Source organism: Macaca mulatta, chromosome 18 (assembly GCF_049350105.2).
Source record: "Macaca mulatta isolate MMU2019108-1 chromosome 18, T2T-MMU8v2.0, whole genome shotgun sequence".
Lineage (NCBI taxonomy): Eukaryota > Metazoa > Chordata > Mammalia > Primates > Cercopithecidae > Macaca > Macaca mulatta.
This window is the reverse complement of record NC_133423.1, coordinates 80739084-80754752: the sequence shown is the minus strand read 5'-3', so window position 1 is coordinate 80754752 and position 15669 is coordinate 80739084. Positions and strand designations below refer to the sequence as shown.

Below are 15669 nucleotides of genomic sequence, written 5' to 3'. Positions count from 1 at the left end.
GACCCTGTACCTCCTACCCCCCAAAAAAAGATATTTTAAGAACAATTGAAAAATTTTAAATTCACACCATATGCAAGATATTATCATTGATTCAAATTAATTCTGGATATGAATCCAACACCAGTAGCAACTAATAGAATACTACATCTAAGTCCCAACCTGCTTGCATAAATTCAAGGACGAAGATTGGCAGCTTAACACATATTTATGTTTTCTCTACAAAAAAGGAAGGATTATTTTTCCTCCCTTCTGAGTCCAAAAAGAAAAGACATTAAAGCCTCAGTAGATCATGAAACGCTTACTGTTTTCTTTTTCTTACTATTTCCTTTAAAAAAGCATTTTCTTTGTGCTCATGAAGGGTATAAAAATACTAGGAATGTTCAATAGCCTTGACTTTTATGAGAGTTTCCTATTCATTAAAAAATAGCAAGCATCCCCAGGAGGGGGACAACCTGGTAGGAGAGCCTCCTGAAGTGATGGAATAAGAAGTAGTACATCACCTAGACAGCATTCTGTCCACAAATGCTTAGTCTGAATTTAATTGTAAGAAAACAATCAGGCAAATGTAGAATGTGAAACATTTTGCAAGACAAGCTGGCCTGAATGCTTCAAATAAGTCAATGTCATGAGAAGCAAACCAGAAAAACACAGGGAGATTCTTCCAGAATCTAGATTGAGAGGAAAGAGATAAAACAACCAAATGCAGTATATGAACCCCGGCTGGACCCCAGATTAGGGGGAAAACAGCTTTAAAATATATTTGGCCAGGTGTGGTGGCTCTTTTTTCTGTAATCCTAGCCCTTTGGGAAGCTGAAGAAGGAGGATGGCTTGAGGCCAAGATTTTGAGACCATCTTGGGCAACAGAGCAAGACTCCTTCTTTACCAAAAAAAAAAAAATTATTTTTAAATCAGCTGAGCATTATGGCACAAGCCTGTAGTTCTGGCAGCTCAAAAGACTGAGGCAGAAGAACAGCTTGAACCCAGGAGTTTGAGGCTGGTAGTAAAGCGCCAAGATTGCCCCAGTGCACTGCAGTCTGGGTGACACAGCGAGACCCTGTACTCCCTACCCCCCAAAAAAAGATATTTTAGGAACAATTGAAAATTTTTAAATTCACACTATATGCAAGATATTATCATTGATTCAAATTAATTTTCTAGGTATGACCATGGCGTCCTCATTATGTTCTTATTCTTAGGAGATGGACCCCAGGGCTTTGGAGGTAAAGAGTCAGGGATTCTTTCCCTTACTTTCATAGAGTCCAGCCTGGTCCACTAGGATTCATCATAGTAATATTTCCTCAGCCTCTAAATCCTCTAAGAATAGGAAGCCAATTACAGAAGTACCAAGTAGAAAAGTCTACTGCAAGTCCCACACTATCCCCACAAAAACCAAAGGCTTGTTAGAGAGTTCTAATTACCAACCCACAATTGCAGTAAATAGAAATTCTAAGTATTCTAAGTGATAAGATCCAGTATTATCAAAACCACATCTATTCCTTTATTTCTTTAAAAGTGTTTAAAATGTATATCCAGACTACTGGGAAGAACTAATATATTCCAAAAATGTTAATATCGTTATTACTTTTCCCATTTTAAAAGCAACATATGTATTTCATAAAAAAGAAATTCAAAAAACAAAAAGGAAATAAAAACCAATCATATTTCACCACCCAGCCATAGTCACTGCTAATAAATTGGTGTATGTCCTTCCCAATTATTTTTATACAGCTTTTAAAATGGGATTATTCATTCTTTTTTTTCCTTTTATTTTTAGTTGATACACAATAATTATGCATCTTATGGGATACAGAGTGATACGCACCTACATGTAAGCAATGTGTAATGATCAAATCAAGATAATTAGCATATTCATCACCTTGAACATTTATTTCTTGGTGTTGTGAACATCCAAAATCCTCTCTTCTAGCTTTTCGAAAATATACACTAAATTATTGTTAGCCTTATTCATCCTACAGTGCTACAGAACACTAGAATATTTTCCTCCCATCTAGCTGTAACTTTGTAACTGTTAACCAACCTCTCCCTATCCTTCCCTCCCCCAACCCTTCCCAGCTTCTAATAACTACAATTCTATTCTAATTCTATGAGCTCTTTTCTTTTTAGCTCTTGCACATAAGTGAGAACATGTAGTATTTATCTTTCCATGTCTGGATTATTTCACTTAATGCAATGTCCTCCGGGCTCATCTGTGTTGCCATGAACGACAGGATTTCGTTCTTTTTTTATGGCTGAATCTATTCTAATGTGTATATATTACCACATTTTCTTTACCCATGAATTCGTTTTGTTTTGTTTTGTTTTGTTTTTTTGAGACAGGGTCTCACTCTGCCTACCAGGCTGGAGTGCAGTGGCGCAGTCTCAGCTCACTGCAACCTCCATCTCCTGGGTTCATGCGATTCTCCTGCCTCAGCCTCCCAAGTAGCTGGGATTACAGGCATGTGCCACCACACCCGGCTAATTCTTGTAATTTACTTTAGTAGAGATGGGGTTCTACCATGGTGGCCAGGCTGGTCTCACACTCCTGACCTCAGATGATCCACCCTCCTTGACCTCCCAAAGTGCCGGGATTACAGGTGTGAGCCACCGCACCGGCCTCCGTTCATTTGTTGATGGACACTTGGGTTGATTTCATACCTTGGCTGTTGTGGATAGTGCAGCAATAAATCAGTGAGTGCAGGGATCCCTTTGATATACTGATTCACTCTCCTTTGCATAAATACCCAGTAGTAGAAGTGCTGGATTGTATGGCAGTTCTATTTTTAGCTGTTTTGAGAAACCTCCATACTGTCTTCCAGAATGGCTATACTAATGTGCACAGTGTTTCATTTACCAACAGTACAAGAATTCCCTTTTCTCTTCATCGTTGCCAGCATTTGTTATTTTTTGTATTTTTAATGATAGTCATTCTAACTGGAGAGAGATGATATCTTCCTGTGGTTTCTAATTTGCATTTCCCTGATGACAGTGATGTTGAGCATTTTTCCATAAACTTGTTGGCCATTTGTATGTCTTTTTAGAAATGTCTATTCAGATGCCTTGCCCAATTTAAAACATTTTATTTGGGTTTTCTTTGCTGTTAAGTTGTTTGAGTTGCTTGTATATTCTGGATTTCCATCCCTTTTATTTCAAAGTTCAAGCTGAAAGTTATAAGCAGTAAAGTAGTCTTTTCAAGAAACTTCAAATAATTGAATAAAATATTTTATAACCTGAAGGTAACTGGCCACTGCCCAACATCCTGGTACCTTTGACAGATATCATGTCATGAGTTTTAACATATTTTGACTTGTAATTGTTCTGCAGTGTGAAATGTTGAAAGTTAACCTTGGAGAACTAAAGACTGAGTCACATTCCTCATCTGGCTCCTCTGATGTTCTACAGTTTTGATCTCTGGGCGACAGCCTCAGCAGGCACATTACATTTCTGCTGTTTCATCAAAAATGCTTATTTTGATGTCTAGTGAGTGTGAAATCTGGATAAAGCCTCTGCTACATACAATTATATGATTTTTCTTTAGTATGGACTCTGTGATGTCAATTAATGCTTGAACTCATGATGAAAGGTTTGCCATAGTCATTGCATTTGTAAGGATTCTCCCAAGAATGACTTATTGGATGTTGTGGGAGAAGTGAATTGTGCATGAAGACCTTGCCACACTCATTTTATTTGGAAGGTTTCTCTCCAGTATGGATCACCTGATGGTAAGTGCTGACTGCACACTGAAGGCTTTGCCACACTCCAGTGACACTGTGTGGAATATTTCTCTCATATTACTTTTCCCTTTGGGGGATAATTTCTTGATTGCACATATAGGAAAGATGTCCCTCCGAGAGAAGGAAGCAGAGAGTTCCCAGAAGCCAGATGTGTAGGGGATAACTCTCTTGAACCATGTTTTTCCTCTGCTCTCACAGCACAACCATCAACACCGAAGAGGACTTCTATGACCAAATCTGTGGGGGGTTCTACCACCACCAGCAGCAGATACCAGCTAGGTGTCCTCCAATTCAATTCTGACACTCTCTCCCTGGAGACGCTGTCAGATCCCACAGGTTGAGGGCTCAGTACCCAAGACTGCTCCTCCATGGACACCAGTCCCAAGTTCCGGCCTCTAGAACTTCTGATCGACGGGTTTCAGGTTGGGGTTCCCATCGACCCCTCTTTGGGTTCGATTAATCTTCTTCAGCGGCTCACAGAACCCAAGGAAACACTTACTTACAGTGACCAGCTTCTCATAAAGGATATTGCAAAGGATACAGATGAAGCGATGCTTAGGGCAAGGTAAGCAGACGGGGCACAGAGCTGCCACGCACTCCCTGGGCGCCACTCTCCAGAAACCTCAGCTCTTCAGAAGTGCCCTGAACACATTTCTTTTGAGTTTTTATGGAGGCTTCATTACATTTTCTTTTCTTTCTTCTCTTTCTTTCTTTTCTTTTCTTTCTTTCTTTTCTTTGATAGAGGCTTCATTACATAGGCATTCTCCTTCCCTTCCTTCCTTTCTCTCTCTCTCTCTCTCTCTTTTTGACAGAGTCTGACTCTGTCGCCCAGGCTAGAGTGCAGTCGCATGATCTCGGCTCACTGCAAATGGCAAGCGATTCTCTTGCCTCAGCCTCCCGAGTAGCTGGGATTACAGGGATGCACCACCACACCCGGCTAATTTTTGTAATTTTAGTAGACAAGGGGTTTCACCATGTTGGTCAGGCTGGCCTCGAACCCCTGACTTCAGGTGATCCACCCACCTCGGCCTCCCAAAGTGTTGGGATTACAGGCGTGAGACACTGTGCCCGGCCTACAGAGGCATTCTTAACAATTTTGTAGAAACGTGATTGGACAAAAAGTGCATGATCAAAACCCAGCAAGGCCTGTGTGTTCAGGTTCTTCTTGGCCGCTCTGTGTAGCATTCCTTCCTCTAGAGGGTGGGGCAGGACTCTCTCTGGAAGGACCCGCTATCAGATTAGAGTCCTGCCTTGGGCTGGTAAAAGGAGGACAGAAGTTCAGACATCAATTCTGTTTTCTGAGGCCTAAAGTGCCCCAAGATTATAACAAGGGCTTGGGAGTTAGGAGCCAGGAACCATAGGTAAAAGCCTATATATATGCAAATATGACATATATATCATGACACCCTACCAGACGAAAGCTGTCCACCATGATAAGATCTCTGCATGTGTTTCTGTTTGAGCTGCAGCACCACTCTCATCACACCTTTGATATGTTCCCACTCTCGGCTTTCCTGCGATTTTCACTTGACTCTCCACTGTCCAGGGGTCTTTCCCTTGCTCCATCATGAAGATAATATTTGGGTTAGGAAGAGAATTTCCTGCCATGGAGACCAGGTTCCTGTAGCTCTCCAATATCACGTCCCTGTATAAAGGATGCTGTGCAGGGTCCAAGCATTCCCACTCACTCTCAGAGAATTTTACAGCCACACCCCTGAAAGTCCAGCAGCCCTGAGTAAGAGCTGTTCCTGACTCTTTTTCTTTCCTCTTCCAGGCTTCTTCCCAAGTAACACTGGTCTTCATGTCAATCACACTGCAGTGTGACCCCCTCCATGTGATCTGCTTCTGAGTTTGCAGGACAATCTATTTTAACATAACTTTTACTCTGAAAATTCATCATACTCTATCTAAATTTTGCTTTTCCTCAACTTTATATGTCCTGGAAATCTTTCCATTTCTATAAATATAGATCAATATCATCTAAAATTGGCTGGGCACAGTGGCTCACAGCTGTAATCCCAGCACTTTGGGAGGTTGAGGCGGGCAGATCACTTGAGGTCAGGAATTCAAGACCAGCCTGGCCAACATGGCAAAACACTGTCTACTAAAAATACAAAAATGACCCAGGTGAGGTGGCAAGTGCCTATGATCCCAGCTATGTGGGGGACTGAGGCAGGAGAATCGCTTGAACCTAGGAGTCAGAGATTACAGTGAGCTGACATTACACCACTGTACTCCAGCCTGAGTGACAGAGCAAGACTCTGTCTCAAAAAATAAAAAAAAGAATCATCTAAAATGTTTCCATTTCTATGAATATAGATCAATATCATCTAAAATGACTGATGATCATACATCATGTTATGGAATTATTCGACACCCTAACGATGGCCATTTTGGTTACCTATTGTTCACTATTACAACGATTCAGTGAATATCCTTATACTTACATCTTTGTATCCCTGCATAACTATATCCTAAGACTTAGTTTTTAAAAAATAGAGCTGAGGATGGTGGCTCACACCTGTAATCCCAGCACTTTGGGAGGCCAAGGTGGGAGGATCACTTGAGGCCAGGAGTTCAAGACCAGCCTGGGCAACATAGCAAGACCCCTGGCTCTACAAAAGAAAAAAAAAATCAACCAGGTACAGTGGCTTTTGCCTGTGGTCCCAGCTACTCAGGAAGCTGATGCAGGAGGATCCCTTGAGCCCAGGAGGTCAAGGGTACAGTGAGCCATGATTGTGCCACTGCACTCCAGCCTGGGTGACACAGCAAGACTCTGTCTCTAAAAATATATAAATAAATAAATAAAATAAAAGTAGATACACCCTACTTTTGTTACCTGTGCCAAACTTAGATTGTACCAACCTACCTGTCCATAGTGGTGTATGAGATGGCCTTTTCCTCAACCATTATTACTCTTTCAAATTTCTTTCAATGTATTAGATAGAAAATATTTCATTCTTGTATTCATTATGCTTATCACAAGTTTAAACATCATTTTAACATTTATTGTTCACTTGTACTTTTCTTTGTAAAGGAATTTTTCTCCAGTTCACGACCTTGGCCCACTTTTCAACTGAGGTATTCAGCCTTTTCTTATTCATTTTTTGAGTAGTTTCCACTAACCTTTTGTAGTAATATATTTTAAATAATATTTTTCCAGTTTAACATTTGCCCTTTAACTTTGTTCATTTTTTTTTCATAAACTCATTTAAAAATTTTACTAGACAACTCTATCAACATTTTGTTTTTGTGTGTTTTGTTTTTGTTTTCACTTCTGATGTTAGTCAGATTTTCATTTATTCTTCAATATACTCTAGGTGCTGGGATAAATAATACAGCAACCCTATTACCCTTAAAAAGTTCTCCTTAGAGTTAGAAAACTGAGTTCATGCCTTTAAAATGTTAGAAAAAAATATTAAATATCCGGTCCAACCGCTTCACAGGGCAGGTAAAGGGGGGAAAACCCAAATCCCAGAAGACGGCCTAGTTCCTGGTGAAAGAAGAATGTAGTGGCATAACCAGGAAGAGGATGCAGAGGCCTTCACTGCCAGACTCAATTAAACAGCCCGTAAAGCCCCTCAGTTTCCTGTTCTGTGAAATGGGGCCAATACCTACTCTGCATTAAACAGAGGTGTTCGCAGGGACAAAGAGGGAAACGGATACCTGTGAAATTCCCCTTGGTTCACAGTGAGCCGTGAGGAGCAACTTTAATAATAGTAGGAAGGCACACCTCACACACACACATCCCTCTGTGCTCCCGCTCTCTCGCCACTAGGAGAAAGATTCTCAGTATTTGAAATGAGGACCATGACAATCATTGCTTTTTTTGGTTGACTGAGGTTTGTTGTTGGTTTTTAAGTCTTTGCTAGCTTTTGATCTTAAGAACCTCATCCAGCCTAGGCAACAACACGGGGAGACTTCATCTCCACAAAAATAAAAATTTAATTAAAAACAAAAATTTAAAAATAGCCAGGTGTGGTGGCTCACACCCGTGGTCCCAGCTACTCAGGAGGCTAAGGTGGGAGGATCGCTTGAGCCTGGGAGGTGGAGGCTACAGTGAGCCATGATTGCGCCACTGCACTCCAGCCTGGGTGACAGAGCAAGATCCTGTCTCAAACAAACAAACAAACAAGAACCTCGGGCATCTTTTCTTCTGTGTAGATCACCCTCCGAAGTGGTGGAGGAGGTGCACTGGCCCTGCTAAACTGACTTCATTATCTGTGGAAACCAAAATCTGGCAGAGAAGTAACACAATTTCCTTACAAAAGTTGAAATGAAAAGGGAGACACACACATACACACACACACTCAAGATGTCAATGCAATCTGCTTGAATAGCAGAGCCAAGGTTTTTCAGTGTGAGTCAGAGAGGCCATAAGAATTAACTCTTTTAATGCTGAAGCAATGGCATTCTACAGCCCATGGCCTTTCACCAATGCTCACGCGATTCCAGTGGAAGAAGCAGGGTGGGCTTTGAGAGTGGACTCCCTTGGTGTGAGCCATGAGTGGGCTGTTCACGGGCTGAGTGCACCTAGGCAAGTCCCCTAACCTGGGCTGGGGGCGGACAGCAGGGTTACTGCCAAGAAGGCAGTGCCGGCACCAGGAACTGAAATGTCTACGGACCAGGCAGGACATATAAATGAGTGAAGCGGGCTAGGTGTGAATGTTAATACTGATGAACATAATAGTAACAACGCCTAGCGGGAATGGCGTGAAGCCGGGAGGCCTGGCCACCCATGCAGAGCGGTACCAGCTGGCTCCCACTACATGGGGATGGGCACCAGGGCTCCAAACCCACTGATTTTTCAAGAGAAACCAGGAATGCAAGTTTATTACGTGCAAGTCTCCTGATTCTTCACTTTTGGCTTAAAGTCTTTACAGCACTGTGAAGGCTGAACAAATCAAATCTATTAATATAAGCCAGTTCCTCAGCCCACCGAATCTACCAGCTTTTGGAAAAGCGCTCAAATATTTTAAAAGTGTTCCATTTATGCCACCTTCCAGGAAAACTGCATATGTCACTTAGAAATTGTTCCCACTAGATTTATTTTTCTGCAACTGGTGTTTGAAAATATTTTCTCAAAATTCCAGAGGAAAATTTTCATCAGTTTTTAAATCAAGAAGTTAAATTATATCAAGAAGACAATACATAAGGGTGGAGGGGCTGAGCCTAACATTGACTCCAGAGGAAAAGCAAGGGACGAAGTAGAAAGTGAACAGGGCCGGGCACAGTGGCTTGCGCCCGTAAACTCCTTCGGGAGGCCAAGGTGGGCGGATCACCTGAGGTCATGAGCTTGAGACCAGCCTGCCCAACACGGTGAAACCCTGTCTCTACTAAAAATACAAAAAATAGCCAGGCGTGGTGGCAAGCACCTGTAGTCCCAGCTACTTGGGAGGCTGAGGCATTAGAATTGCTTGAACCTGGGAGATAAAGGTTGCAGTGAGCAAAGATCGCGTCACTGCGCTCCAGCCTGGGCGACAGAGAAGACTGCGTCTCAAAAAAAATACAAAGAAAGAAAGAAAGAAAAAAGAACAGCTCACAATACCATGCGGCCGTCACGTAAAATTGTGTTAACAAAGAAACATTAAGCTATGAGAAAATGCTAATGTTTGAAGTTTAGAGGAAAAGAATAGAATTCAAAATCATACAAACTTTCACAATTTTATAAAGTTAAAAATTGTTTAAAAAAGATCTCTCTCTCTCTCTCTCTCTCTAAAGCTGGTACAGAGATAACCTTTCCGAAAAACAATTTGGCAGTATCCATTGAGAGCCTTAAATATATTTTTATTCTTGGACTAAATTATTCCATTGCTAAGAGTTTAACCTAAAGAAATATCAGCAGTATACACGGGTATCTATGCCCAACGAGGTATATCATAACATTATTTATTTATGTGTTGTTTTGTTTTGTTTTTTGAGACAAGAGTCTCACTCTGTCACCCACGTTGGAGTGCAATGGCATAATCTCGTCTCACTGCAACCTTTGCCTCCCGGGTTCAAGTGACTTTCCTGCCTCAGCCTCCCAAGGTAGCTGGGACTGCAGGTGTGCATTACCATGCCTGGCTAATTTTGCATTTTTAGTAGAGATGGGGTTTCACCATGTTGGCCAGGCTGGTCTTGAACTCCTGACTTCAGGTGATCCACCTGCCTTGGCCTCCCAAAGTGCTGGGATTACAGGCATGAGCCACCTAGCCTCATAACATTATTTATAAAAGTACAAAAGTATTTAAACAACCTAAATGCCTGAAGTGAAAAATACAACCATTAAAAATTGTTTTTAAAGACTATTTAATGGCATGAAATTCACAAAATGATGTTGAATAAATAACGCACATACACACACTTATACAGGAAAAGGGCTGGAAGAAAATAACAAAGTGTTTACAGGAGTTACCTCTAAGAGGTAGATTATGGGTTTTTAAAATATTTTTCCTTATGATTTTTTTCATTCTCAGTTGTTTATGATGAGTATATAATACCTGTATAATCAGAAAAAATATTTTCAACATGTTTTTGAAGATTATGTGACACTGTAAAAAATGTTCAAAATACATTAAGTAGAATACAGAGTAAAAAAAACTGTATGTACCCTAAGATTCCTAGTTTCATGAATTTTGTGTTCTTCGAGTTTTTTAGAGTGAACATGAACTTTTTGTTTTGGAACAGTATTTCACGCTGTTGCCCTGGCTGGAGTAGAGTGGCACAGTCCTGGCTCACTGCAGCCCCGACCTCCAGGTCTCAGGGGATCCTCCTGCCTCAGCCTCCCAAGTAGCTAGGACTCCAGGCACACGCCACCACACCCAGTTAATTTTTGTATTTTTTTGTAGAGACCAAGTTTCACCCTGTGGCCCAGGCTGGTCTTGAACTCCTGGGCTCAAATGATCCACCCACGTCAGCCTTCCAAAGTGCTGGGATTATAGGCAGGAGCCACCACGCCCCGTCGCACATAAACTTTTATAATCAAAACAATTAGATTTTAATCTTGTCTGTGTCACAATTAAAGTTGAGTCACCTGTCTAAGCCCCTATTGCACAACTGCCTGCTTCTATTGAGGTCCCTTTGGTTGCAAGACTCGGAAACCCAACCAGCCTGGCTTAAGCTCAAAGGAGGAGTGAGGTGAGGATCGCAACACTCAGCAAATACAAATACAGGATGCCAGTTCGATTTGATGTTCAGATAAAGAACTAATAAATTTTTAGTATACACATGCCCCAAGTATTGCACGGGGCATACCTGTATTATACCCTAATTGTTTACAAGTTAACAGTCATCACTTGGCAGCCTGACTCAGTTTCCCAGAGGCTGGCAATCAGCCATGAAAAAGAATAAGGAGGACCTAAGTGAACTGGGAATGTATGTTGTGGCTTGTTAGGTAAAGTGTGATACATTTTCATTTTTAGAAATTATCTACTTGTGTACCTGCATGTCCACAGAAAGTACTTATGAGAAATATGTTAAACATGCACTTTGGACTCTAAATATTGGTTATGTAAATTGAAGAATGGGGGATTGAAGAGCTAGCAAAATCCTCTGACTTCACTTTCTATTTTATATATTTCTGTACAGGATAAATTTGTTCATAATGTTTAAAACTAAGACATAATGTTTAAATTAATAACAGTTTTTTAGAGCATTTTTAGTTTACAGGAAAAACTAAGCAGAAAGTGTAGAGAGTTTCCATAGACCGTTGACCCTTGAACATGGGTTTGAACGGCATGGGCCCACTTCTAAGTCGATCTCTTCTGCCTTTCCCACCCTCAAGACAGCAAGACCAACCCCTCCTCTTCCTGCTCCTCCTCAGCTGACTCAATGTGAAGACAATGAGGATAAAGACCTTTATGATGGTCCATTTCCACTTAATGAATAGTAAATATATTTTCTCTTCCTTATGATTTTCTTAGTAATGTTTTCTTTTATCTAGCTTACTTTATTGTAAGAATGCAGTATATAATACATATCACATACAAAATATGCGTGAATTGACTATGTTCTCCATAAGGCTTCAGGTCAATGGTTGGGTATTAGCAGGTAAGTTTTGGGGGAGTCAAAAGTTATACATAGGGCTGGGCACAGTGGCTCACACCTGTAATCCCAGCACTTTGGGAGGCCAAGGCAGGTGGATCACCTGAGGTCAGGAGTTCAAGAGCAGCCTGGCCAACATGGTGAAACCCTGTCCCTACTAAAAATACACAAATTAGCTGGGCATGGTGGCATGCACCTGTAATCCCAGCTACTTGGGAGGCTGAGGCAGAAGAATCGCTTGAACTCGAGAGGCGGAGGTTGCAGTGAGCCGAGACTGTGCCACTGCACTCCAGCCTGGGTGACAGAGCCAGACTTTTGAGCCAAGTACCGTTTCAGAAAAAAAAAAGTTATAGGTGGTTTTTCAACTATTCAGGTGTCAGCACCCTTAATCCCCGAGTTGTTCAAGGGTCAATTGTAATACACAAGGTTTTTAAAACTCCAAACCACCGAAATGCATTTACTAGACAAAACACTGTCAACTGTGTTTGTCTCCAAAATGGTACCAGCAATCCATCCCCCCCACTCCCTCCAGGCACACATGGGTCCTCCCACCACAAGGCAGCCTGTGTCTCCTCCCCCTTTAATCTGGGCTGGCACAGCAACTTTCTTTGACCAAGAGATTATGACCAAAATTACGTAACCACCCTATTTATGATGCCTATACCTATGCTTAACACCTAGAAGCTTGTCATTTTTATGTACTGCCCATAATTTGTGGTATGAGTATGCACTGTCTTTTTCCTTTAAAAAACGTCATGGCAAAAGAAATTTATTTCAAAAAATTTTTAAACAAAAGTTTAGAAAGTAGAAGGCACAAATCTCTCCTCCATCTTCCGGAACCATACTTCACAGTTAATCACTCTTATCAGTTCTGCTTTTTATTATTAAAAACACACACACAGAGACACAAAGTGAAGAATAAGAGAGAGGCCGGGCGCGATGGCTCAAGCCTGTAATCCCAGCACTTTGGGAGGCCGAGACCGGCGAATCACGAGGTCAGGAGATCGAGACCATCCTGGCTAACCCGGTGAAACCCCGTCTCTACTAAAAAATACAAAAAAAAACTAGCCGGGCGAGGTGGCGGCGCCTGTAGTCCCAGCTACTCGGGAGGCTGAGGCAGGAGAATGGCGTGAACCCGGGAGGTGGAGCTTGCAGTGAGCTGAGATCCGGCCACTGCACTCCAGCCTGGGCGACAGACCGAGACTCCGTCTCAAAAAAAAAAAAAAAAAAAAAAAGAAAAATAAGAGAGAGAGAAAAAAAGTACATTCCAGAGCAGAGTGGAAAGAATTTCTTCCATAAAACGTATACCTGTCATACAAGCGCCTGTGCTGGGAGACAATTCTTGATGCTCTCTCACACCGTGTACATCTTGCAAGTAAACACTTTTTTCTGGATTGTTTTCAAGGATGCTTGTACACGTTGAGTATCCCTTATCCAAAATGCTTGGTACCAGAAGTATTTCGAATTTTGGATTGATTTATTTATTTGAGATGGAGTCTCGCTCTGTTGCCCAGGCTGGAGTGCAGTGGTACAATCTCAGCAACCACCACTTTCTCTTGCCTCAGCCTCCCGAGTAGCTGGGACTATAGGCGCGCGCCACCACATCTGGCTAATTTTTGTATTTTTAGTAGAGACGGGGTTTCACCATGTTGGCCAGGCTAGTCTTGAACTTCTGATCTCATGTGATCTGCCCACCTAGGCCTCCCAAAGAGCTAGAATTACAGGCATGAACCACCGCTCCTGGCTGGATATACAGATTTTTAATTTTGCAATAATTGCATTATACTTACCTAGTTGAGCATCCCCAAACTGAAATTCCAAAATCTGAAATATCCCAATGAGCATTTTGAGTATCACCTTTGAGCGTCATGTTGGCACTCAAAAGTTTCAGATTTGGGAGCATTCTGGGTTTCAGGTTTTTGGATTAGGGATGATCAACCTGCACAGCAAGCATCCTTGGAGGGGAAGAGTCTCTTTCTCTAGCTGAGGACAGACATGCTCACTGCCCTATGTAGAAGATTTGGGTTCCTTCAGCTTGGGGTTCCTCTCCCGTCACACAACCTCCTGCATGTGAGGTCTCTGACTCTAATGTCACCCTATGGAAATTTGGACCGGGGGAACCAATGCAAAATGCGAATACTCTGGCTATTGCTATTGCCTCTGTCTCTGCCCCGGGGGGCTTCTGTCTTCTGCCAGCATCCCTGAAACGGAGTCAGGCTAACACGTCACAACTGTTAACTTGTTAACAAGTTGCAGGCTGCAATTAGGGTAAAATGTCAGACCCTTCCTAATTCTTGATATTTTCATGAGTATGTTTCTTTAAGTCATTTTTAAACTACAAAATGTGGGTTTTCTCAGCTACACAGTTCCAACCACTGGCCTATCAGCCAAGTACTCTTGAGCATCTATTTATTCCCCACCATGATTTTTCTCCACTTCTGATACCATCTCCCGTTCTCAACAATCCTACGGGTTTCCCAAAACATACAGACAGACAGACATTGCCTGCAAAGACTTGATATCCTCAGGGTGAAAAATAAGCAGGCACTTCCCAAACAGCAGAGCCAAAGCACGTGCTGCCAAAGAGCCCACTGGAAAGGGGAGATGCACAGGAAAACACTTTTGCACCCCAGCTCAGGAGAATTTAACAATGCACTTCCACCCCTCCCCACACATGAGAGTGGAAATGCTGGCATTAGGTAATTCCAGAAAAGGGGCTGGGCACAGTGACCCATGCCTGTAATCTCAACACTTTGGGAAGCGAGGCAGGTGGATTGCTTTCAGTCAGGAGTTCAAGACCAGCCTCACCAACATGGTGAAACCCCATCTCTACTAAAAATACAAAAAAATTAGCCAGGTGTGGTGGCGCACACCTGTAATCCCAGCTGCTCAGGAGAATCCACCCTGGAGGTGGAGGATGCAGTGAGCCAAGATCACCCCATTGCACTCCAGTCTGGGCAACATGACAGAGCAACACTCAGTCTCAAGAAAAAAAAAAAAAGATAATTCCAGAAAAGGAAAGTCAATCTGCTCCACAGACTTTCCAGACAGTGGTGAGGTATGGGTGGATGGCATTTCCAGGGTTTACTAGCAGGCAACTTAAAGCAGAACCACCAGGGTTTTGCTCTGTGTATCGTCTTCCATCTGGAAATAACGCCTCCAAGATTTGCAGAATAATGCTCTTGGAGATCAAGGAAATGACCTTGGGAGGTAGCATGAGGAAGGTTGACTAGGAAAAAAAATCACTGACAGGGACAGTAAGCCTGGGCACATACTCAGAAGTCCCTGAATCTCTGTCAGTCTACAGCTGGGATCGATTCTCACTGGCTGGGATGAAAACTGTGGTCCTGGCTGAAGGCTCAGGCACAGACAGAGTGGCCATTCTGATGCTGTGAAAGGAAGCAACGTGAAAGAGAACGACATAGAGGAACTTACCCAATAGTAGGGCTGATGTTGTGGTCAAAGTGATCCTGGACAAATCGACACACAATGCTTGATTTCCCAACCCCAGTGTCCTAGAAAAGAAGGAGGACACAACCATGAAGACGAAGGCAGGCAACTCTGACCTCACAGATAACCAGAGGACAGGACTGGCTATTTCTGGTTGATGAGACTGGGAGAGGGAGTGGGGGGATATTGTCATCTATTTCTTACCAGTATTTTCTATAATCACACTGTACTGCTTTCACAGAAAGAAAAGAAGTATGGTAAAAATAAGTTTCAGAAACATGTCTGACATGTATGCAATATTTAACCAAAAATGAGCATGTTCACCTTGGATGTATTTTCAGAAATTTTGAAATCTTGGGAGGGGTCTAGAGAAGAAGTACACGAACACACCACATTGTTTAGGCAGAAAGAATTCACTCTGTTCAAAATCTTGCATTCAAAAGACACGTAATCTGTTTCTCTA

General features: G+C 42.2%; 1 protein-coding gene across 5 annotated transcripts in view; it reads right to left on the bottom strand.

The window, feature by feature from the left end:
* RAB31 (RAB31, member RAS oncogene family) overlaps nucleotides 1–15669 on the bottom strand; it is a 151208-nt gene that overhangs the window by 72827 nt on the left and 62712 nt on the right. For 4 of the 5 annotated variants that reach the window (NM_001266436.1, XM_077974641.1, XM_077974643.1 and 1 more), the window contains 1 exon segment: nucleotides 15192–15271. The exons of the other annotated variant lie outside the window; for it this stretch is intronic. In NM_001266436.1, coding sequence (NP_001253365.1) covers nucleotides 15192–15271 — 80 coding nt within the window. 5 annotated transcript variants of the gene reach the window in all.